The following is a 23,730-nucleotide window of genomic DNA, read 5'->3' on the forward strand; positions in this document are numbered from 1 at the left end:
AAGTTCTCCTGACTCCAAAATTGTTGGGGGCATTTTTAGAAGTCAGCAGACCTTGGATTTCACCTCCTCACCTGCATCGCTTCCCCTTAAAGGATATAAATACTATACAGTCAAGGGTTTCCAAAATCCCAAAGTTGTTTCTGCTGCTCTCCACACAAGAATAAGGGCTGAAAGACTATGTCTTAGTTGATATTTAAGCAAAAAGCACTACCCTGAAAATAAAACAAGCGAGAGCCGAAAACCTGAAATGTACATCTTTAATATTCTGCATTCACATCACACCACATTAACCATTCACAAGACAGACCTCATCACCAGCATTCCCATTTGCAGCTAGAAACCGGATTTGAGAGTCTGATCGCTCCCCCTCCCCTGCCACAGGTAATTACAGAGCTCCACAAAGTATCACTTGCTTAAAAAGAGAGAGACAGACAGTGTTAGTTTAGTTCCACACTCAAGTACTATGACTAGAGTCTTCACTATGGAATATTGTAGAGCTGGCTCTATGCAGGGACTGCAGCCAGTGCTCCTGAATCATCATCATGAAACCCAGCCAACTGTTTGGTTTTACAAGATAGAGTGTTTCTCGAAGGGAACAATCAGCTCTTTTGCTGCAGACTCATCCAGAAACCAGTGCAGCTTCCCAGTATGAGGCTGGACAAGAGCAGCAGGGAGAGGGTTCTCCTCATCACTTTCCAAAATGCGCTGTCCAAAGAAACAGAGCATTAGAACTGCCAGTCCCATTAATCCAAGGAACCTTAATGCAATGAAACAAGCATAGAAGTGTTCACCAACCCAAAACTCCCTAGAGCCGGCCAAAATATTTTCCATCAAAATGTTTTTTCAGTGGGAAATGGCTTTAACTAAATGAATGTTTTGACCCAAACATCGTGTTGATGAAAACCCACAATTTAACCATCAACAATTGTCTTCATTTTTAAACCTTACCTTTAATATGGCAGATTTACTTCCCCCTGTAGCAACAAACACAACAGTCCGTGCTGCATTAAGAACAGGCAATGTTAGAGTTATCCGTTCAGCTGGTGGCTTTGGAGAATCACTAATAGAGGCAACTATCTTCTCTTTCTCCTGCCATGAAAAACAAAGCCAAAGTGTGAAAAGTAATCAGAACAGTGCAGAGACAGAAGTCAAAGCAAAGGACTGTCTCACCAATCTTAAGCTTGTGCTATTTGACTCTCACTAAGCAGCCAGTAAAAGATGACCAGATATCATTACCAGACCTCAGATCCTGGTTAGTATTAATCAGCTCTAAAATATTCTGGGAAAACTCATGCATCCATGTATAACTCAAATGATGTCATCAGGGTTCCATACATCAGATGAGAGTGCTGATCTCTGGGGGAGTGAGCATGTGCTTTAACTGCTGGCAATTGAACTGCCATTTTGATTCCAGGTGGAAGGAGTTTCAGTTTCAGTTGGGACTGCCTGCCTGACCTTTTGCTTCCGGCCTGCCTGACCTTTTGCTTCCTTGATCAGCCTTCCCCTGTGTGACTCATAGGGGGAGGGCCTGAAAGAGGCCAGCAGGCTTAAAAGCCAGAGGCAGCAGCGACCAGGGGAGCGAAGCGGACAGCGGAGTTCAAGAGGGAGTGTGACAGAGCGCTATAATGGTTAGGAAGACCCGCAACCCCTGTGCCAGCACTACTGCTGTCTCCTCCACTTGTGCCTGTAACCAGACAGATTGCCTGACCATGGATGTTTCTACCCAGATCCTGGTGTGGTTCTGCAAGGACTGTGGCTTGCCGTTCCCATTTACTGATACCCAGGCTGAGGGGAATATTCAGTGTGAAAGGTGCCTGCTGGTGGAATCTCTCAGGCGGCAGGTGGGGGAGCTACAGGAGGAGGTGGCCAGGTTGAGGAGTATCCGAGTCCATAAGCAGTTCCTGGATAGTATTCAGGTGGAGACTGCGGAGGTAACTGTCCCAGTGCACAGGACGGCTGATAAACCACTGGAGGAGGTGGACCAGGGTGGACACTGGCAGCTGGTTACTTCTCGCAGCAGGCAGTGTTCCACCTCTGCTCAGAACCCTCCCACCGTGGTACTGGAAAACCGGTATGCTGTACTCGATACAGGAGACCAAGAATTACCCCGTACAGAAGAGGAGAAGCCTCGTACCCCCAAGGCTGGGAAGTCTACTGCCACCCCTGCAAGAAGGAAACGTAGAGTAGTGGTGGTTGGAGACTCTCTTCTGAGGGGGACAGAGGCGCCCATCTGTCGCCCTGACATTTCCTCTTGGGAGGTCTGCTGCCTGCCGGGGGCCCGTATCCGAGACGTTACACAGGCATTGTCGAGGATTATCCGGCCCTCTGACTACTATCCCATGCTTCTCATCCATGTGGGCACTAATGATACTGCAAGGTGTGACGCTGAGCAGGTCAAGAGTGACTTCAGGGCTCTGGGGGCACGGGTGGTATTTTCTTCAATCCTGCCTGTCAAAGGTAGGGGCCCAGGCAGAGACAGGTGTATCCTGGAGTTGAATGCTTGGTTGCATAGATGGTGTCGCCAGGAAGGCTTTGGTTTCCTTGACCACAGGATCCTTTTCCGGGAAGGACTGCTAGGCAGAGATGGCGTTCACCTTTCGAGGAGGGGGAAGACCATATTCGGACACAGGCTGGCTAACCTAGTGAGGAGGGCTTTAAACTAGGTTCGACGGGGGCAGGGGAGCAAAGCCCGCAGGTAAGTGGACACCATGAATACATGGGAGATGAATTTGAAATGGGAGGGAGTAAGGGCTACACTGGGAGAGTAAAAAGAGGGCCAGGGCAAAACTGGGAGGCAAGACCAGATCAGTGTCTGAGATGCCTATATATCAATGCAAGAAGTATGGGAAATAAACAAGAAGAATTGGAAGTACTAATAAACGAATACAACTATGATATCGTTGGAATCACAGAAACTTGGTGGGATAATACTCATGATTGGAATGTTGGTATTGAAGGGTACAGCCTGCTTAGGAAGGACAGACCGGGAAAGAAGGGAGGACGTGTTGCCTTCTATATTAAAAATGTACACACTTGGACAGAGGTGGAGATGGATATAGGAGATGGATGGGTTGAAAGTCTCTGGGTTAGACTCAGAGGAGTGAAAAAAACAAGGATGAGGTCCTACTAGGAGTCGACTACAGGCCCCCTAGCCAGGTGGAAGAGGCTTTCTTTAAACAGCTAACAAAATCATCCAGGGCCCAGAATTTGGTGGTGATGGGGGACTTCAACTATCCAGGTATATGTTGGGAAACTAATACAGCAGGGGACAGACTGTCCACTAAATTCTTGGATTGCATTGCAGACAACTTTTTATTCCAAAAGGTTGAAAAAGCTACCAGAGGGGAAGCTGTTCTAGATATAATTTTAACAAATAGGGAGGAAATTATTGAGAATTTGAAAGTGGAAGGATGCTTGGGTGAAAGTGATCATGAAATCATAGAGTTCACAATTCTAAGGAAGGGCAGAAGGGAAAACAGTACAATAGAGAGAATGGATTACAGGAAGGCAGATTTTGGTAAACTCAGACAGCTGGTAGGTAAGGTCCCATGGGAAGCTAAACTGAGGGGAAAAACGGCTGAGGAGAGTTGGCAGTTTTTCAAAGGGACATTATTAAGGGCCCAAAAGCAAGCTATCCCACTGTGTAGGAAAGATAGAAAACATGGCAAAAGACTGCCTTGGCTTAACCAGGAGATCTTGCATGATCTCAAAATAAAAAAGGAATCGTATAAGAAATGGAAACTAGGACAAATTACAAAGGATGAATATAGGCAAACAACACGAGCGTGCAGGAGCAAGATTAGAAAGGCTAAGGCACAAAATGAGCTCAAACTAGCTACAAGCATGAAGGGAAACAAAAAGGCTTTTTACAAACACATTGGTAACAAGAGGAAGACTAAGGAGAGGGTAGGGCCATTGGTCAGTGACGAGGGAGAAACAGTAACAGGCAATTTGGAAATGGCAGAGATGTTTAATGATTTCTTTGTTTCGGTCCTCACTGAGAAATCTGAAGAAATGCCTAACATAGAGAATGCTAGTGAAAAAGGGGAAGCTTTAGAAGTTGAAATAGGAAAAGAACAAATTAAAATTTACTTAGAGAAATTAGATGTCTGCAAATCACCAGGGTCTGATGAAATGCATGCTAGAATCCTCAAGGAGCTGAAAGTAGAGATATCTGAGCCTTTAGCAATCATTTTTGGTAAATTGTGGGAGATGGGAGAGATTCCAGAAGACTGTAAAAGGGCAAATATAGTACCCATTTATAAAAAGGGGAACAAGAATAACCTGGGAAACTACAGGCCAGTCAGCTTAACTTCTGTGCCAGGAAAGATAATGGAGCAGATCATTAAAGAAATCATCTGCAAGCAATTGGAAGGTGGTAAGGTGCTAGGGAACAGCCAGCATGGTTTTGTTAAAAACAGATCATGTCAAACCAATCTAACAGCTTTCTTTGATAGAATAATGAGTCTTGTGGATAAGGGAGAAGCGGTGGATGTGGTATACCTAGACTTCAGTAAAGCATTTGACACGGTCTCACATAATATACTTATCAATAAACTATGCAAATACAACTTAGATGGGGCTACTATAAGGTGGGTGAACAACTGGCTGGATAACCGTACCCAGAGAGTAGTTATTAATGGTTTTCGATCCTGCTGGCAAAGTATAACTAGTGGGGTTCCGCAGGGGTCTGTTTTAGGACCGGTTCTGTTCAATATCTTCATTAACGATTTAGATATTGACATAGAAAGTACACTTATTAAGTTTGCAGATACCACCAAGCTGGGAGGGGTTGCAACTTCTTTGGAGGATAGGGTCATAATTCAAAAGGATCTGGATAAATTGGAAAAATGGGCTGAGGTAAACAGGATGAAGTTTAATAAGGACAAATGCAAAGTGCTCCACTTAGGAAGGAACAATCAATGTCATACATACAGAATGGGAAAGGACTGCCTAGGAATAAGTACAGCAGAAAGGGATCTAGGGGTTATAGTGGACCACAAGCTAAATATGAGTCAACAGTGTGATGCTGTTGCGAAAAAGGCAAACATGATTCTAGGATGCATTAACAGGTGTGTTGTGAACAAGACATGAGAAGTCATTCTCCCGCTCTATTCTGCGCTGGTTAGGCCTCAACTGGAGTATTGTGTCCAGTTCTGGGCACCGCAGTTCAGGAAGGATGTGGAGAAATTGGAGAGGGTCCAGAGGAGAGCAACGAGAATGATCAAAGGTCTAGAGAACATGATCTATGAAGAAAGGCTGAAAGAATTGGGCTTGTTTAGTTTGGAAAAGAGAACACTGAGGGGGGACATGATAGCAGTTTTCAGGTATTTAAAAGGGTGTCATAAGAGGCAGAGGGAGGGAACTTGTTCTTCCTGCCTCTGAGGATAGAACAAGAGGCAATGGACTTAAATTGCAGCAGGGGAGGTTCAGGTTGGACATTAGGAAAAAGTTCCTAACTGTCAGGGTGATCAAACACCGGAACGAATTGCCAAGGGAGGTGGTAGAATCTCCATCACTGGAGCTATTTAAGAAGAGGTTAGATAGATGGCTTTCAGGGATGGTCTAGAAAGTGCTTGGTCCTGCCATGAGGGCAGGGGGCTGGATTCGATGGCATCTCGAGGTCCCTTCCAGTCCTACTCTTCTATGATTCTATATGCACTGGGTAACAACCACATGAATCAGATTGAAGGATCAGGACTAAGTGGCAAGGAAAGAGTCAAATTCCATCTGCTTTTCCTCTTGGTGCCACCTTTCTCTTTTAAAAAAATCGCATTTTATATACTGGCAGCTCCCAAATCCTAACACCTTAACTCAAGAACTGTTCATCAAACTCTTAAAACAACCACATACATGCATGCACTCAAACTTACACCAAGGAACAAACTATAATGTAGAAAATTTCCTGTCATAGTCATGAAAAAAGTGTGTTCTTATCCCATTACACAATACTCCCTCCCTGGCTCTGTGCAATCACCTGCAGAAGTGGATGGTCTGGAAACAGGGAGCAGGTGTGACCATCTGGCCCAATTCCCAAAATCAGCAGATCAAATACAGGCATGTTTTCACCCTGAAAGGCCTGAAAAGAAGAAAGGAAAACCTAGAAAGATAAGTGATAGGAGAGTACAAACAAGGGCACTTAACAGAAAAAGGAGCCTTCACTGCAAAAGTATAATCACCTCAGGAATAAGACTGTACAACATCTGAACATCAGATGTTCACTGTAATGAACTTCTGTTCACACATTCCGTGTTCTGGCAACTCACAATCAAACACACCATCAGAAAATGCAGCTACATTACAATGGCAGAAGTTCAGCAGTAGGTTGCACACCTTTGATCTAATACCACATTACATATTATCAGTTTGAAAACAGCACACACATTCCACTAGAAAACCTCCCTATTAACATACCATCTTCCCCTCCCTGAGTAAAAGTACCACATCTATACCCCCAGTAAATACAGTATCTCATCTACAGCAATATTTTGCAAATATCATATTGGACATGACAATGACCAGTTTAAATTTCATTAGTCTTATCAGCTCTCCAGTCTATGCAAGTGGACCCAATTATGAAATTCCAAGATGGCCTCCTCAGTAGCTTCTGGGAATTAACCACCTTGGTAAACGTAAGAGTGGTTTGGTTAAATTACTTTGTTTCAAAAGCGCTAAGCCTTGAAGGAAGATTATTAGCAGTCCATCATTTTGGAACATAAGGATTATTACACAGAGATATTTTAGGAAAAGAAGGGCTCAAGTTAGGTGTTTCACTTAAAAGAAAAAAACCTTTATAGAATCTATGGTTCAGAAACATTTTAATGATTCTTAAAAAAAATTAAGTAGCACATTTTTGGCTTATGTGTGGAACACTACACATGCCACTACAACATTAACAATTCAAAAATCAAAACTTCATGTTAACACATGAAAACTATGGTCTGAATTAGTTCCTCTAACTGAGTGCAGTAAGAAAACAAGTAACATTAGCAGTAAATGGTAAATTAAATGTTTAAATTTCTCTGTGTGAACATCAGCAGGAATTGTTGGTAATAGCCCAAAAACCTATTTAATAACTTAGTGACTTTCACTTTTACTTGAAGTTTATAGAAAAACATCCCATTGTACCTCTTTTAACTTCTCAGCATAGTCTGCAGCAGCCTCTTCTACAGGTAGTGAGGGGTTAATGATAACCACTTGATTTTCTGGGATGGAGATCTTGGTGAGGAGATGAGTCTGAAAGAAATAATGAAGACTCTCAGAATTCTAACCAAGAAGTTGAACTACATGGTGGTATGTACCGAGATTCTCCCGTGACTAATTAACAAAATCAGAGTAAATACAATTTCATAACTTTTGGAGACATCATTATCTGCCAGTGAACAGGAATGTCAACAAAAAAACAGAGATCGTAAGATCTCATCTATGCTTAAAAGTTCAGTTACCAGGTTGGTCAGAGTGTGAAAAGAGCAGAAAGCTGAGCAGCTTAGCTATATTGAGAACAAATGCAAAGTACTCCTTCTAGGAAGGAACAGTTTCATGTTCACAAAATGGAAAAGACTGCCTAGGAAGGAATACTGCAGAAAGGGATCTGTTGGACACACTGGACCACCAGCTAAATATGAGTAAGCAGTATAACTCTGTTCAAAAAAAAGGCAAACATCATTCTGGGATGCATTAACCAGAGGACTGTAAGCAAAACACCAGAAGTACTTCTGATGCTCTACTTTACACTGAATTGGCCTCAGCTGGATTACTGTGTCCTGTTCTTGGCACTGAATTTCAGGAAAGATGTGGAGAAACTGGAGACATTCCAGAGAACAACAAAAATGACTAATGATCTAAAAAACATGACGTATGAGAGAAGACTGAAATAGTTAGGTTTTAGTCTGGAAAAGAGAAGACCAAGTGGAGCACAGGATGACACAACTTTGAAATAAGTAAAAGGTTATTACCCAGAGGAGAAAGAATAATTTTTCTCCCTAACCTCCAATCACAGGACAAGAAGAAATGGGCTCAAACTGCAGCAAGGGAGGTTTAGTCTGGACATTAGGGATAGCTTCCTAACTGTCCCAGTGTCTAAACACTAGTATAAATTGCCTAGGAAGATTATGGAAACTCCATCATTAGAGATATTTAAGAGCAGATTAGACAAACACCTGTCAGGGAGGGCCTGGATGGCACTTGGTCCTGCCCTGAGTCCAGGGGACTGGACTTGATGACCTCCCAAGGTCTCTTCCAGTGATAGGATTTAAATGCCCGTGCAGGTGCCAATGGGCAACGTGTGGCTTGATTTCAAGAGGAAGAGGCTGGAACTGTTGCCACAGGAGCCATCTCCGCACTGTTGTCTCTACTCTGGGGGCGGCCCCGGTCCCCTTCCCGCCTCTCACCCGGTAGGCGCCAAAGGTGCTGTCTGGGTGCTCCGCGGGCACCAGCCGCTCGTCGCAGAAAGCCAGGAGCCAGCGGGAAGGCGCGGCGGGGCCAGAGGAAGCGACAACCGCTGGTAGCTCCTGGGACAGGATCTGCACCAGGCTCCCACCCGACAGCCCCAACGAGAAGCGGCCGCCCGCCTCAGCCGCGCGCTGTGCTACCAGCTGCGCCAGGGCGGAGCCCAGCTCCTGGGGCGAGGGAAACACGGAGATGTGGCGGGGTGCAAACCCGGGCATAGCGAAACCAGGGCGGAAGTTTGGGCTGTTACCGAGAGACTGCCGGAAGCTAGGCAAGGCGCGGGGATGCCTGGACATCCGGGGGGCGGTGCGGGATGCCCCGCCCAGCCGGAAGCGCGGGAAGGGGCGTGGCTAGAGTGTGCTTCAACACCGGAAGCAAGATGTGAAAACGCTGATGCTTAATTGCTTAATAACGGCGGGTAGGATTCTGCCTCGCTGCGAACTGGCGGGAGAACAATCGCTCTGCTATGGAGCAAGGTCTGTGAGCACGCAGACCACGCCCGGAGCTCTAAGGGATAGGGCCCCACACGGCAGGCGGGACTGGCACGAAAACACCATGTATCACCTGGCTCCTGCTGCAGACTGTGGTTTGGTCTCCTGTAAGGGCCAGTGTCGCCCTCCACCACCCACCCCCTTTGCGTCTGAGGCAGTGACTAGTTCCTCATCTCCTGCATCCAGACCTCCAGTTCCCCAACTCCCATGCATCTTAAAATCACGTTTCTGGTCTGACTCGCTCTCACGTTTTTGAGCGACTCACCTCCACTCTGCTCTCTTCAGTTATAAATAACAGATCTTCTGGTAAACAAGAGCCCATCAAACCAAAGGGAAATTAAAGCTTTTTGAATTCTTAAGTTTCTTTAAATGTTTGTTTTTATTTCTGAGTTTGGTAAAACAAATAGTTATATATATATGTTTTAAAAAATCAGTTAATACATGACACCCTTTAAACTACAATAAACTTTAGTACATTTAAAGCAATAGCCTGTGATCCAATTCCCAGCTGATGAGCTCAGTTCCCTATTCGCAGACTCCTCATTTTGTTTTTGAGCATGTTGTTAGCTCCAGTTAACTATGTTTATTCTTACCCTGAATTAATTTTTCCTTAGTGTCTGCTGATAAAAGGCACATTCCACGTACAAAATTACTGTTTAAACCAATGCCAGTGATCCAGTTTCTATTGTGCATTAAAACAACATGTTTCAAAACCATCTGCAAAACTCATTAGCACTAACTCTACCAGAGAAAGGGCAGAATGCATTTTTTTCCTTACTTACACTCCATGTAATATCACCAAAGTAATTGGAACTGCACACCATGCTATAGAACAGACTATGACCCTTCCAGTTTAAATTGCATAAAAGGTATGAGTCACTGAAAGTTCCTTAAGGCATCACGCGACTGGATACAACAGCAATAGCTGCCCTTACTGAATATAGTAAGTTGAAATGCTACCAAAATGGGAATGACTAGGTGCTCAGGATTTAGCAATTAAAATGAGAAAATAATCCATTGTTAGACCAGCTCTACCCACTGCACACACACACCTGTGAAGGTCAATACCTTTAATTCTCCTGTTTGTAGAGTTATATTGTGTTTAGTTCAAACTGAGGCAAAAGCACCCTGAAGTGTCTGTTTACAGACTTGCCCACATTAAACAGAATATAAAATTCTAATTGAGGTCGGAGCAGACATTAAAATTACTATGTTCTGATTTGTCTTGTCAGAAATGGCCTTCATTGGTGTTCAACAATTGACACTCATTTTCTGCAGATGGCAGCACAGCTTACAGATAAGAAGTAGCAGTAAATATATTTAAAAAATAAAAGAAAAACACATCAGCATTATACTGAACATTTCATAAGACCTCACATTAGCATTAAAAGTGTGAAATTAGCATATGACTCCTCTGTCAAGACCCGCCACTTATGTCACCGTTGGCTAGGCCAGTAACAAATTTAAATACATTTTTTGTTTACTGGCGTAATGTCCAAGGAAGTGTCTGTATGCCCCAATTATGCTTTTCAATCATATACTCCCAATCTACTTTCTTCCATGAATTAACAACCCATTTATTCCGCAGACCAGTTTGTGAAGATTCATAGAGGCTGCACCCCAGTGGGAAGCAATGTGATTAATTCTTGGTCCTATTATGATTTATCATCATAATACTTAGATCCCCCATTAAGGGCAAGGATCACACTGTGCTAATGCAATACCATAGGTAAACAAATGCTAGACCCTTCAGAGCAAGATCTCCTACTGCAATGAATCTTAAATGTGCAGTTAAGAAAGAGAAACATAACATGGGGTAATCAAAGTTTCTATCTGAAGAAAACATGCTACAAACTAAAGGTGTGTGTATATATGAAAAAAACAGAATGAAAGCAGAACACTTGCTCAGGACACAAACATTTCTGTTCTGTTACATACTCAGGATGCCCCAGTAAATAATTCAGACCATAAGCACCTCTGATGCTGCAGAGTTCCTCAAACTGTAGTGGTTACAAAAAGGAAAAAATATCTCTAGATAGAGAAATGGCATGTTTACACCCAGGATAGGAATAGATCACAAACTAACGTGCTTAAGATGTGCTGAAAACATGAATTTTTCATGGTTGCCAATGCACTGCATGAGGACCCTGCACTACTAGTCAATCAGGAATTGCTCACTTCTACAGACAGGGTCCTTTCTTAAACTTGTCAGAAGTGTTTCCTGCAAGAGGCAAATCACAGAGTGACCTTTCTGGCACAGATCTTCTCAAAGAGGCACTCATCTAAGGGAACATATTTTCCCAACTTCAGATCAAGAAAATATAACCGGTCTGATATTTGATGAGGGTCAAATCCTTCTCTCTGTAAACGGGTTTTCTGGATTTTGAATGTGCCTTAGAAGAGAGAAAGAAAACAATTAAAATTTTCAGAAATGGAAATACAAAAACAAAGTTAGGAAGATAAATCTGAACCAACCTTCTACTTTTTATTGGTGTTAACCCAGGTGGATAAAAAATAATTTTTTAAAGAAAATTTCAAAAACTGATTTTTTAAAAATTCTAAATTTCTCATTTAAAAAAGGATTGATTGTGTTCTGTGCTTATGTGGTGGTGGACCTTCGCCAACCACGGCAAAGGAGTTAAGACATTGTCTTAAGACAGAGAGACAAAGTAGAAAGGAATGGTGGAGTATCCTGGAAAGAAAAAGGGAAGGCATTAATCAGCACACACATACAGGTTCCCATATTCCCCCACACTTTTGCCACAGAAAAATTGTCATGGCTTCTGAGCATAAAAGAGACTATCTGGGAATATTTTGAAGAAACTTGTCCCCTGGATAAAAAAGGAAAACATGTCAAGTGTAAGCAATGCAAGAAGATGCAAGGCCTAGTTGGAAAGGAAAACTGCTTTTTGGGAGAAAATTATGTGACAGAAGATATGGATATGTCTGACAGGATCAACTGGTTAGTAATTTAAATAATTCATTTTCCAATGCATCATTCTTCAAGACACTCTATGCCTTTTAGTACAAGTGTTATTTAACAAGTAATTCCCAAGCTCTTTGTTGTGTTGGAGATTGTTAGAAAGAAAAGTTTATCTTACCTAATCCTTATGGCTTATTTAGTTAGTTAACTAGGTTTAGAATCTATAACTCTAGTATACAATATAGAATGCTGAAGCAAGAGAAATCTAGAGTTGCCAGATGCCACTGTCATTTTCTTTTATATTACACAACAGATCATCATCAGCAACTATGGACTCAGTGCTCATTGGTGTCCGATGCCTCCTTCACTATTTCCTCCCATCTTTCCCCATCCAGTGCAGAGTGGCTTAGTTTCTGTAAAGTAGCTCCGCACCAATCTACTATATCTTCTACCCATTCTCTGTGAGGTCTGCCTCTCCTATTCGAACTGTCCATTATCCTGAAAAACAGGGTTTCGATTTTGCATTCATAAGAACGGCCATACTGGGTCAGACCAAAGGTCCATCTAGCCCAGTATCCTGTCTGCCGACAGTAGCCAATGCCTGGTGCCCCAGAGGAGGTGAACCGAAGACAATGATCAAGCAATTTGTCTCCTGCCATCCATCTCCCGCCTTCGACAAAAGGCTAGGCACCATACCTTACCTCTTGCTAATAGCCAGCTATGGACCTAACCTCCAAATATTTATCGAGCTCCTTTTTAAACTCTGTTAGAGTCCTGGCCTTCACAGCGTCTTCTGGTAAGGAGTTCCACAGGTTGACTGTGTGCTGTGTGAAGAAGAACTTTCTTTTATTAGTTTTGAACCTGCTACCCATTAATTTCATTTGGTGTCCTCTAGTTCTTATATTATGGGAACAAGTAAACAGCTTTTCTGTATTCACTTTCTCCACACCATTCATGATTTTATATACCTCTATCATACCACCCCTCGGTCTCCTCTTCTCTAGACTGAAAAGTCCCAGTCTCTGGAGCCTCTCCTCACATGGGACCCATTCCAAACCCTTAATCATTTTAGTTGCCCTTTTCTGAACCTTTTCTAAAACCAATATATCTTTTTTTAGGTGAGGAGACCACATCTGCATGCAGGACTCAAGATGTGGGTGTACCATAGTTTTATACAGGGGAAGTAAGATATTCTTTGTCTTATTTTCTATCCCTTTTTTAATTATTCCTAACATCCTATTTGCTTTACTGACTGCCGCTGCACACTGCGTGGATGTTTTCAGAGAACTATCCACTATAATTCCAAGATCCCTTTCCTGATCTGTTGTAGCTAAATTTGCCCGCATCATATTGCATGTATAATTGGGGTTATTCTTCCCAATGTGCATTACCTTACACTTACCCACATTAAATTTCATTTGCCATTTTGCTGCCCAATTACTCAGTTTGCTGAGATCTTTTTGAAGTTCTTCACAGTCTGCTTTGGTTTTGACAATCCTGAACAGTTTGGTGTCATCTGCAAACTTTGCCACCTCACTGCTTACCCCTTTCTCTAGATCATTGATGAATAAGTTGAACAAGATTGGTCCCAGGACTGACCCTTGGGGAACGCCACTAGTTACCCCCCTCCATTGTGAAAATTTACCATTTATTCCTACCCTTTGTTTCCTGTCTTTTAACCAGTTCCCAATCCATGAAAGGATCTTTCCTCCTATCCCACGACCACCTAATTTACATAAGAGCCTTTGGTGAGGGACCGTGTCAAAGGCCTTCTGGAAATCTAAGTATACTATGTCTACTGGATCCCCCCATCCGCATGCTTGTTAACCCCTTCAAAGAACTCTAATAGATTAGTAAGACACGACTTCCCTTTACAGAAACCATGCTGACTTTTGCTCAACAAATCATGTTCCTTTACGTGTCTGACAATTTTATTCTTTGCTATTGTGTCTTCTAATTTGCCCGGTACTGACGTTAGACTTACCAGTCTATAATTGCTAGGGTCTCCTTTAGAGCCCTTTTTAAATATTGGTGTTATATTAGCTGTCTTCAAATCTTTGAGTACCAAAGCTGATTTAAAGGATAGGTTACAAACCACCGTTAACAGTTCCGCAATTTCACATTTGAGTTCTTTCAGAATCCTTGGGTCCCGGAGACTTGTGACTGTTTAGCCTACCAATTAGTTCCAAAACCTCCTCTAATGATACTTCAATCTGGGAAAACAAAAAGCAGTCAAGTAGCACTTTAAAGACTAGCAAATGCTTTTTGTTTTGAGAGTGTATAGACTAGCACGACTTCCTCTCTCTTACTATTCAATCTGGGACAGTCCCTCAAATTTGTCACCCATAAAGGACGGCTCAGATTTGGGAATCTCTCTAACATCCTCAGCCGTGAAGACTGAAGCAAAGAAATCATTTAGTTTTTCCGCAATGGCATTATCTTCCTTGATTGCTCCTTTTATGTCTCTATCGTGCCGGGGCCCCACTGCTTTTTTAGCAGACTTCCTGCTTCTAATGTACTTAAAAAAAACATTTTACTATTGTTTTTTGAATTTATGGCTAACTGTTCCTCAAAATCTTTTTTGGCTTTTCTTATTACATTTTTACATTTAATTTGGCAGTGTTTATGTTCCTTTCTATTTTGATCACTAGGGCTACGTCTACACGTGCCCCAAACTTCGAAATGGCCATGCAAATGGCCATTTCGAAGTTTACTAATGAAGCGCTGAAATGCATATTCAGCGCTTCATTAGCATGCGGGTGGCCGCGGAGCTTCGAAATTGACGCGCCTTGCCGCCGCGCGGCGCATCCAGACGGGGCTCCTTTTCAAAAGGACCCCACCTACTTCGAAGTTCCCTTATTCCCATGAGCTGATGGGAATAAGGGGACTTCGAAGTAGGTGGCATCCTTTCGAAAAGGAGCCCCATCTGGATGCGCCACGCGGCGGCAAGGCACGTCAATTTTGAAGCGCCGCAGCAGCCCGCATGCTAATGAAGCGCTGAATATGCATTTCAGAGCTTCATTAGTAAACTTCGAAATGGCCATTTGCATGGCCATTTAGAAGTTTGGGGCACGTGTAGACACGGCCTAAGATTTGACTTCCACTTTTTAAAAGATGCCTTTTATCATTCATGCCGCAGGTTTTCCTAAATAGCTGTTAGCTTTCATTGTATAACCTTCTGCAGCAGGTCTTCTTTCGGCTGTATCTTCCTATATAATTCCTCACTGGTGACCTTCTGCATCCATCCTACTCTCAGGATCTTTCTATAACAACTCCTCTTGAATGTCAATATTCTTCTCTTTGAATCTTTCATTATCACCCATGCCTCACATCCATACAACATGCTGCTGAATACACGCATTTTAAGAATATAAGAACATAAGAATGGCGATACTGGGTCAGACCAAAGGTCCATCCAGCCCAGTATCCCGTCTGCCAACAGTGGCCAATGCCAGGTGCCCCAGAGAAGAACAGAAGACAATGATCAAGTGATTTATCTCCTGCCATCCATCTCCTGCCCTTGTACCGAGGGCTAGGGCACCATACTTTACCCCTGGCTAATAGCCATTTATGGACCTAACCTGCAAAAATTTATCGAGCTCTTTTTTAAACCCTAATAGAGTCCTGGCCTTCACAGCCTCCTCCAGCAAGGAGTTCCACAGGTTGACTGTGCGCTGTGTGAAGAAAAATGTCCTTTTATTAGTTTTGAACCTACTACCCATCAATTTCATCTGGTGTCCCCTAGTTCTTGTATTATGGGAAAAGGTAAATAATTTTTCTATATTCACTTTCTCCACACCATTCATGATTTTATATACCTCTATCATATCGCCCCTCAATCACCTCTTTTCCAGACTGAAAAGTCCCAGTCTCTCTAGCCTCTCCCCATATGGGACCCGTTCCAAACCCCCTAATCATCTCAGTCGCCCTTTTCTGAACCTTTTCTAATGCCAATATATCTTTTTTGAGGTGAGGAGACCACATCTGCATGCAGGACTCAAGATGTGGGCATACCATAGTTTTATATAGGGGAAGTATGATATCTTTTGTCTTATTATCTATCCCTTTTTTAATAATTCCTAACATCCTATTTGCTTTACTAACTGCCGCTGCACGCTGCTTGGATGTCTTCAGAGGACTATCCACTATAACTCCAAGATCCCTTTCCTGATCTGTCATAGCTAAATTTGACCCCATCATGTTGTACATGTAATTTGGGTTATTTTTTCCAATGTGCATTACCTTACACTTACCCACATTAAATTTCATTTGCCATTTTGCTGCCCAATCACTCAGTTTGCTGAGATCTTTTTGTAGTTCTTCACAATCCCTTTTGCTTTTGACTGTCCTGAACAACTTGGTGTCATCTGCAAATTTTGCCACCTCACTGCTTACTTCATTTTCTAGATCATCGATGAACAAGTTGAACAGGATCGGTCCCAGGACTGACCCCTGGGGAACACCACTAGTTACCCCCCTCCATTGTGAAAATCTACCATTTATTCCAACCCTTTGTTTTCTGTCTTTTAACCAATTCCCGATCCATGAGAGGATCTTTCCTCCTATCCCGCGACCACCTAATTTACGTAAAAGCCTCTGGTGTGGGATCGTGTCAAAGGCTTTCTGGAAATCTACGTATATTATGTCCACTGGGTGCCCCTTGTCCGCATGTTTATTAACCCCTTCAAAGAATTCTAATAGATTAGTTAGACATGACTTCCCTCTGCAGAAACCATGCTGACTTTTGCCCAACAATTCGCGCTCTTCTACATGCCTTGCAATTTTATTCTTTACTATTGTTTCTACTAATTTGCCTGGTACTGATGTTAGACTTATTGGTCTATAATTGCCAGGGTCTCCTCTAGAGCCTTTTTTAAATATTGGTGTTATACTGGCCATCTTCCAGTCATTTGGTACTGAAGCGGATTTAAAGGATAGGTTACAAACCACTGTTAATAACTCCGCAATTTCACATTTGAGTTCTTTCAGATCCCTTGGGTGAATACCATCTGGTCCTGGAGACTTGTTACTATTCAGCTTATCAATTAACTCCAAAACCTCCTCTAATGTCACTTCAATCTGGGAGAGTTCCTCAGATTTTTCACCTAAAAAGGCTGGCTCAGATTTAGGAGCCTCTGTAACATCCTCAGCCGCGAAGACTGAAGCAAAGAAATCATTTAATCGCTCCGCAATGGCACTGTCTTCCTTGATCGCTCCTTTTATATCTTTATTGCCCAAGGGCCCCACTGCTTTTTTAGTGGGCTTCCTGCTTCTAATGTATTTAAAAAACATTGTACTATCATTTTTTGAATTTTTGGCTAGCTGTTCCTCAAAATCTTTTTTGGCCTTTCTTACTACATTATGACACTTAATTTGGGAGTGTTTGTGTTCCTTTCTATTTTCCTCACTAGGATCTGACTTCCACTTTTTAAAAGCTGCCCTCTTCTCTCTCACTGCCTTTTTAACATGGCTGTTAAACCATGGTGGTTCTTTGTTAGGTCTCTTACTGTGTTTTTTTATTTGGGGTATACATTTAAGTTGGGCCTCTAGTATGGTATCTTTAAACAGTTTCCATGCAGCTTCCACGGATTTTAGTTTAGTTACTCTACCTTTTAGTTTCTGTTTAACTAGCTTCCTCATTTTAGTATAATTCCCCTTTTTGAAATTAAATGCTGGAGTGTTTGACCACTGCGGTGTTCTTCCCAACACAGGAATATTAAAAGTTATTATATTGTGGTCACTATTTCCAAGCGGTCCAGTAACAGTTACCTCTTGGACCAGATCCTGCGTTCCAGTAAGGACTAGATCAAGAATTGACTCTCCCCTTGTGGGTTCCTGTACTAGCTGCTCCAAGCAGCAGTCATTTAAGGCATCAAGAAATTTAATCTCTGAATCCCGTCCTGAGGTGACATGTACCCAATCAATATGGGGATAATTGAAATCTCCTATTATTACTGTGTTTTTTATTTTGATAGCCTCTCTAATCTCCCTTAACATTTCAGCATCACGGTCACTGTCCTGGTTAGGTGGTCGGTAATATATTCCTAATGCCATATTCATATTAGAGGAATGTATTGTTATCCATAATGATTCTATGGAACATTTTGATTCCTTTAGGATTTTTGCTTCATTTGATTCTATATTATCCTTCACATATAGTACCACTCCGCCACCCACACGACCTGTTCTGTCTTTCCGATATAATTTATATCCCGGTATGATAGTGTCCCACTGATTGTCCTCATTCCACCATGTTTCTGTGATGCCTATTATGTCAACTTCCTCCTTTTGATATGAGATACTCCAGTTCACCCATCTTATTAGACAGACTCTTAGCATTTGTGTAAAAGCACTTTAAAGAACTACCACTATTTATATGTCCGCCTTTCACAGACGCGTTGGATTTTTTTATATGAGATTGTTTCACATCTGATCTTGCCCATATATTATTTCCCACGTTCCCTATCTGACTAACTTCTAGGGAGCCTCGTGTAAGAGAAGTCTCCGTCCGATCCAGGTGCACCCCCGCACCAATCAGCTTTCCCCCACCTCTTAGTTTAAAAACTGCTCTACGACCTTTTTAATGTTTAATGCCAGCAGTCTGGATCCACCTTGATTTAGGTGGAGCCCATCATTCCTGTATAGGCTCCCCCTACCCCAAAAGTGTCCCCAGTTCCTAATAAATCTAAACCCCTCTTCCCTACACCATCGTCTCCTCCACGCATTGAGACTCTGAAATTCTGCCTGTCTATCTGGCCCTGCGCGTGGAACTGGAAGCATTTCAGAGAATGCCACCATAGATGTTCTGTATTTCAGTCTCTTTCCTAGTAACCTAAATTTGGCCTCCAGAACATCTCTTCTACCCTTCCCTATGTCATTGGTACCGACATGTACCACAACCACCGGCTTCTCCCCAGCACTGCCCATAAGTCTGTCTAGATGCCTCGAGAGATCCGCAACCTTCGCACCAGGCAGGCAAGTCACCATACGGTTCTTCCAGTCATCACAAACCCAACTACCTATATTTCTAATGATCGAATCCCCCACTACTAAAACCTGCTTCTTCCTAACAGCTGGCACTCCCTCCCCCAGAGAAGTATCCTCGGCGTGAGAGGATACAATAGCACCCTCTGGAAGGAGGGTCCCAACTATGGGATGGTTTCCCTCTGCTCCCATTGACTGCTCTCCTTCCCTGAGCCTTTCATCCTCCGTAACAGCATCAGGACTGTCAGATTGGAGGTGGGACAGCCCTACTATGTCCCGGAAAGTCTCATCAACAAACACCTCTGCCTTCCTTAGCTCCTCCAGTTCAGCCACCCTGGCCTCCAAAGCACGCACTCGGTCTCTGAGAGCCAGGAGCTCCTTGCATCGAGCGCACACATACGCCACCCGCCCACAGGGTAGGTAGTCATACATATTGCACTCGACACAATAAACAGGATAGCCCCCACTCTGCTGCTGGGCTTCTGCCTCCATTTCCTACTCTAATTATATATGAGGGTTTAATTAAATGTTTCAGATAGAGTTTGTTATAAAGGATTTAAGTTTAAGGGCAATAGAAGTCACTGGCTCCCTCCAAGCTCCCCCTCTAAACTCCCCTCTCAAAACTCCCTCCTGTTAGCACTCACCCTGTTCGCAAGCACCCGGTCGCAAATTTTCCAGATGCTCAGCTTCATTCCTAAGCTAAGCACTTTGCTTTTCTAGATCTTAGCCATCGCATTCAAACTCGCTCTTGCTTTCACTATTCTAGTCACTATTTCCTTCTTGCAGCCTAGATCATATGTTATTTTGCTCCTCAGATACATGAACTTCTCTACATTCTCTTCATCTTCTTCAATACCTATATCATCCACAAACCTCAAGTTGTTGATTCTCATCCCATGCATAGATATCCCTTCTAACTCTTCCTTGGGCTTGTCCATCGCTCTCTCTAGGTGAGTGATGAAGATATTCGGCAATATTGGATCTTCTTGTCTTGTACCTCTACTTGTTCTAAACCAACTTCCCTTTTCTACACACATTCTCACCGCTGCCTCCACATTGCCGCTGATACCCTTCAACAACTGTATCAGTCTGCTATCTACTTCGTATGGCTCCAACACCACTGAAGTCACTTTCTGATCTTTACTGTCAAATGCCTTCTGAAAATCAACAAAGTAATTGTAGATGTTCTTGTTCTTTCGTCCAGCTTTCTGCAATATCAATATCTGCTGTATGGTACTTCTATCTTTCCTGAATCCTGCTTGCTTGTTCGCTAGATGCTCTATCTGTGATCTCAGTCTCTCCATCAGTGTCACCATCGGCACCTTGCCTAGATGACGTGTTAGGGCAATTGTTCTGTAGTTCTTGCACTCCAATACACTTACTTTCTTGTGTATTGTCACTAGCATCAATCTTGCTCATTCCTTGGGTACCTTCCCTTCTTTCCATGCTACACCACATAGTCAGTGTATTTCCTGAATCATACTTTCTCCTCTGAGACACTCTGGTCCAAATGTGCTTTGTACAGATCGGTGCAATATCTCGTCCGTCACTGCAGTACCTTCTTCTTGTTACGAGCACCTCGTTGTTCTTGTCTTTGATCACCATCTGCTTCGGCTGCCACTTCCTACTAATATTCCTGATCATCTGATACACCTCCCTAGTCTTACACTCACTCAAATACCTCTACATCTTCACATTGCTCCTCTAACCATTTCTCTTTATCCTTTCTAGCCACTCTCCTTACCTCCTCTCATTTCACTCTATATTGCTGTTCCGCCCTCTCGTAAACATCCCTTCTGATCTTCAAGGCTTTCTTTTCTTGGACCAACTTCAGCATCTCCTGCGCAATCCACTTCTTATGGATCTTCTCTTCTTCTGGAACAGTCTGCTCAATTGCCTCTTCTTTCGCTGTGGCTATCCCTTCGACTCTCTTATCTAGGTCTTTCTCTGTGCCCGCATTCCTAATCTTCTCTTTGAGTGCTACTCTGTATGCATTCCCTGTTTCTTCCTTGCCTAGCCTTCCCATGTCTCTTCTTTTAAACTATGTCTTATACTTTCTGTTGAGTTTCATCTTGATGTTTGCAACCACTAGACTGTGGTCAGAGTCTATATCTACTCCTTGGAAAGTTTGGCACTGCTGTATTGATGTTACCCATCTTCTTCTTATCAAGATCATACCTACTATATTCTTGGACTTCCCATCATTCAATTGCCATGTCTACTTCCTACAGTCCTTTTGTTGGAATCTCGTGTTGCAGATCACCATCTCATGCTCCGTAGCAAACTCTAGTAGTTTCTTGCCTTGTTTGTTTCTTTCTCTGTATCCAAACCTTCCCATGACTCTCTCCCAACCTTTGTTATCTGTTCCAACTTTCATGTTCCAATCTCCTCTGATGTTCAACACATCTCTCTTTGGTATCTCATCCAGCGTCTTTGTCAGGTCTTTACAGAACAGCTCAGTGTCATCTTCCATGTTGTCCAACGTGGGTTCATACACTTGAACGACCAAGATGTTCACTGGTTTCGCTTCAAATCTTGCTACCACCATTCTTGCACTCACCAGTTTGTATCCTTTCAATCCTCCTCTAGCTCTTTTGGTAAGAAGGTAACTGACTCCTGCCTCATGCTTTGTTTCGTTCCCTGACCAAATGACTTTGCAACCACACATCTCTCCCCATTGTCATCCAACACATCTCTGCCCGTCCAAGTACATCACCTCAGCATCTCTTAACATTCCAGTTGCCCACGGTGTTCAGATGTTCCACGTTCCAAGTGACAGTATATGCGTTAGTTGTAATTTTCTTTTACATAATATATACACAATACATAATACATACATGCCTCTTATTTTGGAATATTGTGGACATAGACCATAACAGTAGTGCTACAAGTTTATCCCTATTTTACTTCATCATAACTCAGCTTTTCCAAGTAAACAGCATTCTATACTCTTTTTTTTTAAAAAAAGAAAAGAAAACAAGCCATACGTGCCAGTGAGTTCAATGGGGCTTACTCCAAAAATTAAGTGCACACTAAGCACAGTCTGACTTAGCTTTTGGTAACGTGATTTAAATCAATTTTAAAAAAAATGGTGATCTAAGTTGTGATTTAAATCAATTTAAAACAATCCATTGGGGTGTTAAATCTAAAAGCCAGATACTTTTCACCAACACACATCAGAAGTAACTCTTCTGGCTGGTATGAGATGGGATAAATCAGGCCCTAGATGCCTTGGGATCAGTACAAAAGATAAATCCACAAGTTTTGTTTCTTTCTCTACTAATTTCTGAGTGTACAGGACCCCTGTAATTTCAGTTGCATCCCTGACCTAAGCCAATGGTCCCCAGCACTGGGGTATGCCCCTTGGGGTGGGGATGGGGACTAAGAAAGAATGTTGGGGGATGGTATGGAAGAGCCTATACCAGCCAGAAAGTGTCACCAAGCTCCACTCTGGACTCGTCCCCAGCTCTATCTGCAGGTCTAGCCACAGCTATGGACCTATGGCTGCATGCCTGGCCCCAAGCTCCCAGCCATGGACCTCTGGCTCTGGCCCCAGGCCGAGGCCCAGTGCCAAGGCCCAGCCTTTAGCCCCAACTGTGGGTCCCCGGGTGTGGGGAAGTGAGGAAAGAATAGTTAAAGGTGCAAGGCACGGACAAAAGAGTTTGGGGACCACTTCTGTAGCCCAAACCTTCATTATAGGGACATTCTGAGACATCGTTCATGTTCACATAAAGATTTCAAGGTGAAATGTGCAATATATTGCAGGTATTCAAATAATACAATATTTAGATTTCTAATATTCAGTGCTGTCTGTAGCACTGAATCCAACTGGTAATGTTACAGTGGAGTTCAGTGGCTCAGTTAAACCAATTTGCTGCTTTAGAGGTTATGTTATGTGGAAAAAGTGGAGATGGGAACTCTGACGCTTTAATTAGCTGTCACACTGAAAATCCATCCAGCCTTTCTGGCTTTTGATGTTGCTAGTAGTTGCTGCACAATGGTGAAATATCTGTCATTCAAATTTCAGTTTGAAAGTTTAAGCGCCTTCTAATAAATACTTAATAAAGGCTCTTATTCAGGTTGTAGTTATTTCATAGTCTCAATTATAGATCTTGTGTCATACTGGTCTGTCATTTCTGCCAGTTAGAGTTGACTGAAATTTATTATATGTGAGCTATGTAATTTCTTGTTTCTACTTTTCCAAAAGAGTAAAACAGAATCCTCCTGGAAAAGAGACAGTAGCTACCTCTAAAGCTGTTTAATCAGCTGATCTGGCAGTGAGTCACAATAGGAGAAAGTATTAATGTTTGCAAAATCTCCAGTACAAATGAGGGCAAATCATCAGGCATTAAATAATCTGTGTAAGATGAAGTAAATAGGGCAATGACACTCAAAACCTCAGAGGTTCAGGAGCCAAGTCAATGATCAACATTACCCAAAACAGCCACAGTAGTGTAAAGCAGTGTTTTTTAAACTTTTTGAGACCATGGAACACCAAACAATAATATTTTTTATGCGCTGCACCGATGAAAATTTACTACACTCACTGATGGTACTAGCTCCTCAGCACTAGTATTTTCACTCACTTCTGGCTTTTTAAAAAAGAAGTGTAACTTATTCTGTTTACTCTTTATCATCACACGCCATACACGTGCATTGGTGGACATCAAGCAGCTGATGGCATAGCTGCTATGCCAGCACAGCGCATGCACTGCATGTTTTTGCTAGTTGTTACACTGCCGTACAGATAGGAGAAGATTAGAGGCAAAGGGAGGCTAGCACAATGTTAGTCAACCCTACTGTGCTGTCATCTTGAGGTTTCTTCATGACAACATGACTGACACAGTACTGAGCGACAACAGATCCTAAAGTGATCTCTTTGAG

General features: G+C 42.7%; 2 protein-coding genes across 7 annotated transcripts in view; both read right to left on the reverse strand.

Annotated features, from left to right (window-relative positions):
- Positions 1 to 247: 247 nt before the first annotated feature.
- PGLS (6-phosphogluconolactonase) lies at positions 248 to 8,734 on the reverse strand. Of its 2 annotated transcripts, XM_074979966.1 has the most exons (5): positions 8,391 to 8,734; positions 7,129 to 7,236; positions 5,978 to 6,079; positions 949 to 1,089; positions 248 to 705 (listed from the first exon to the last, which is right to left on the reverse strand). In XM_074979966.1, the coding sequence occupies exons 1-5, from the start codon at positions 8,664 to 8,666 to the stop codon at positions 568 to 570; spliced, it is 765 nt and encodes a 254-aa protein (XP_074836067.1). In that variant the 5' UTR covers positions 8,667 to 8,734; the 3' UTR covers positions 248 to 567. The 2 variants fall into 2 exon arrangements, with proteins under 2 accessions (XP_074836067.1, XP_074836068.1); XM_074979967.1 differs by lacking the exon at positions 5,978 to 6,079.
- A 582-nt stretch (positions 8,735 to 9,316) lies between these two features.
- The window catches only part of SLC27A1 (solute carrier family 27 member 1), a 42,988-nt gene continuing 28,574 nt past the window's right edge, over positions 9,317 to 23,730 (reverse strand). For all 5 annotated transcript variants that reach the window (XM_074980158.1, XM_074980155.1, XM_074980156.1 and 2 more), the window contains one exon: positions 9,317 to 11,332. In XM_074980158.1, coding sequence (XP_074836259.1) covers positions 11,175 to 11,332 — 158 coding nt within the window. In that variant the 3' untranslated portion in view covers positions 9,317 to 11,174. The remainder of the gene's footprint in view (positions 11,333 to 23,730) is intronic.

The sequence above is a fragment of the Carettochelys insculpta genome, chromosome 29, assembly GCF_033958435.1.
Source record: "Carettochelys insculpta isolate YL-2023 chromosome 29, ASM3395843v1, whole genome shotgun sequence".
NCBI classification, from domain to species: domain Eukaryota; kingdom Metazoa; phylum Chordata; order Testudines; family Carettochelyidae; genus Carettochelys; species Carettochelys insculpta.

Coding starts and splice junctions, on each gene's coding strand:
- PGLS (XM_074979966.1), bottom strand. CDS start 8,666: ATGCCCGGGTTTGCACCCCGCCACATCTCCGTGTTTCCCTCGCCCCAG. Junction 6,080..7,128: donor ATGCTGAGAAGTTAAAAGAG/GTACAATGGGAT, acceptor TCTTCTTTTCAG/GCCTTTCAGGGTGAAAACAT. Junction 706..948: donor GTAAATCTGCCATATTAAAG/GTAAGGTTTAAA, acceptor TTCTTTGGACAG/CGCATTTTGGAAAGTGATGA.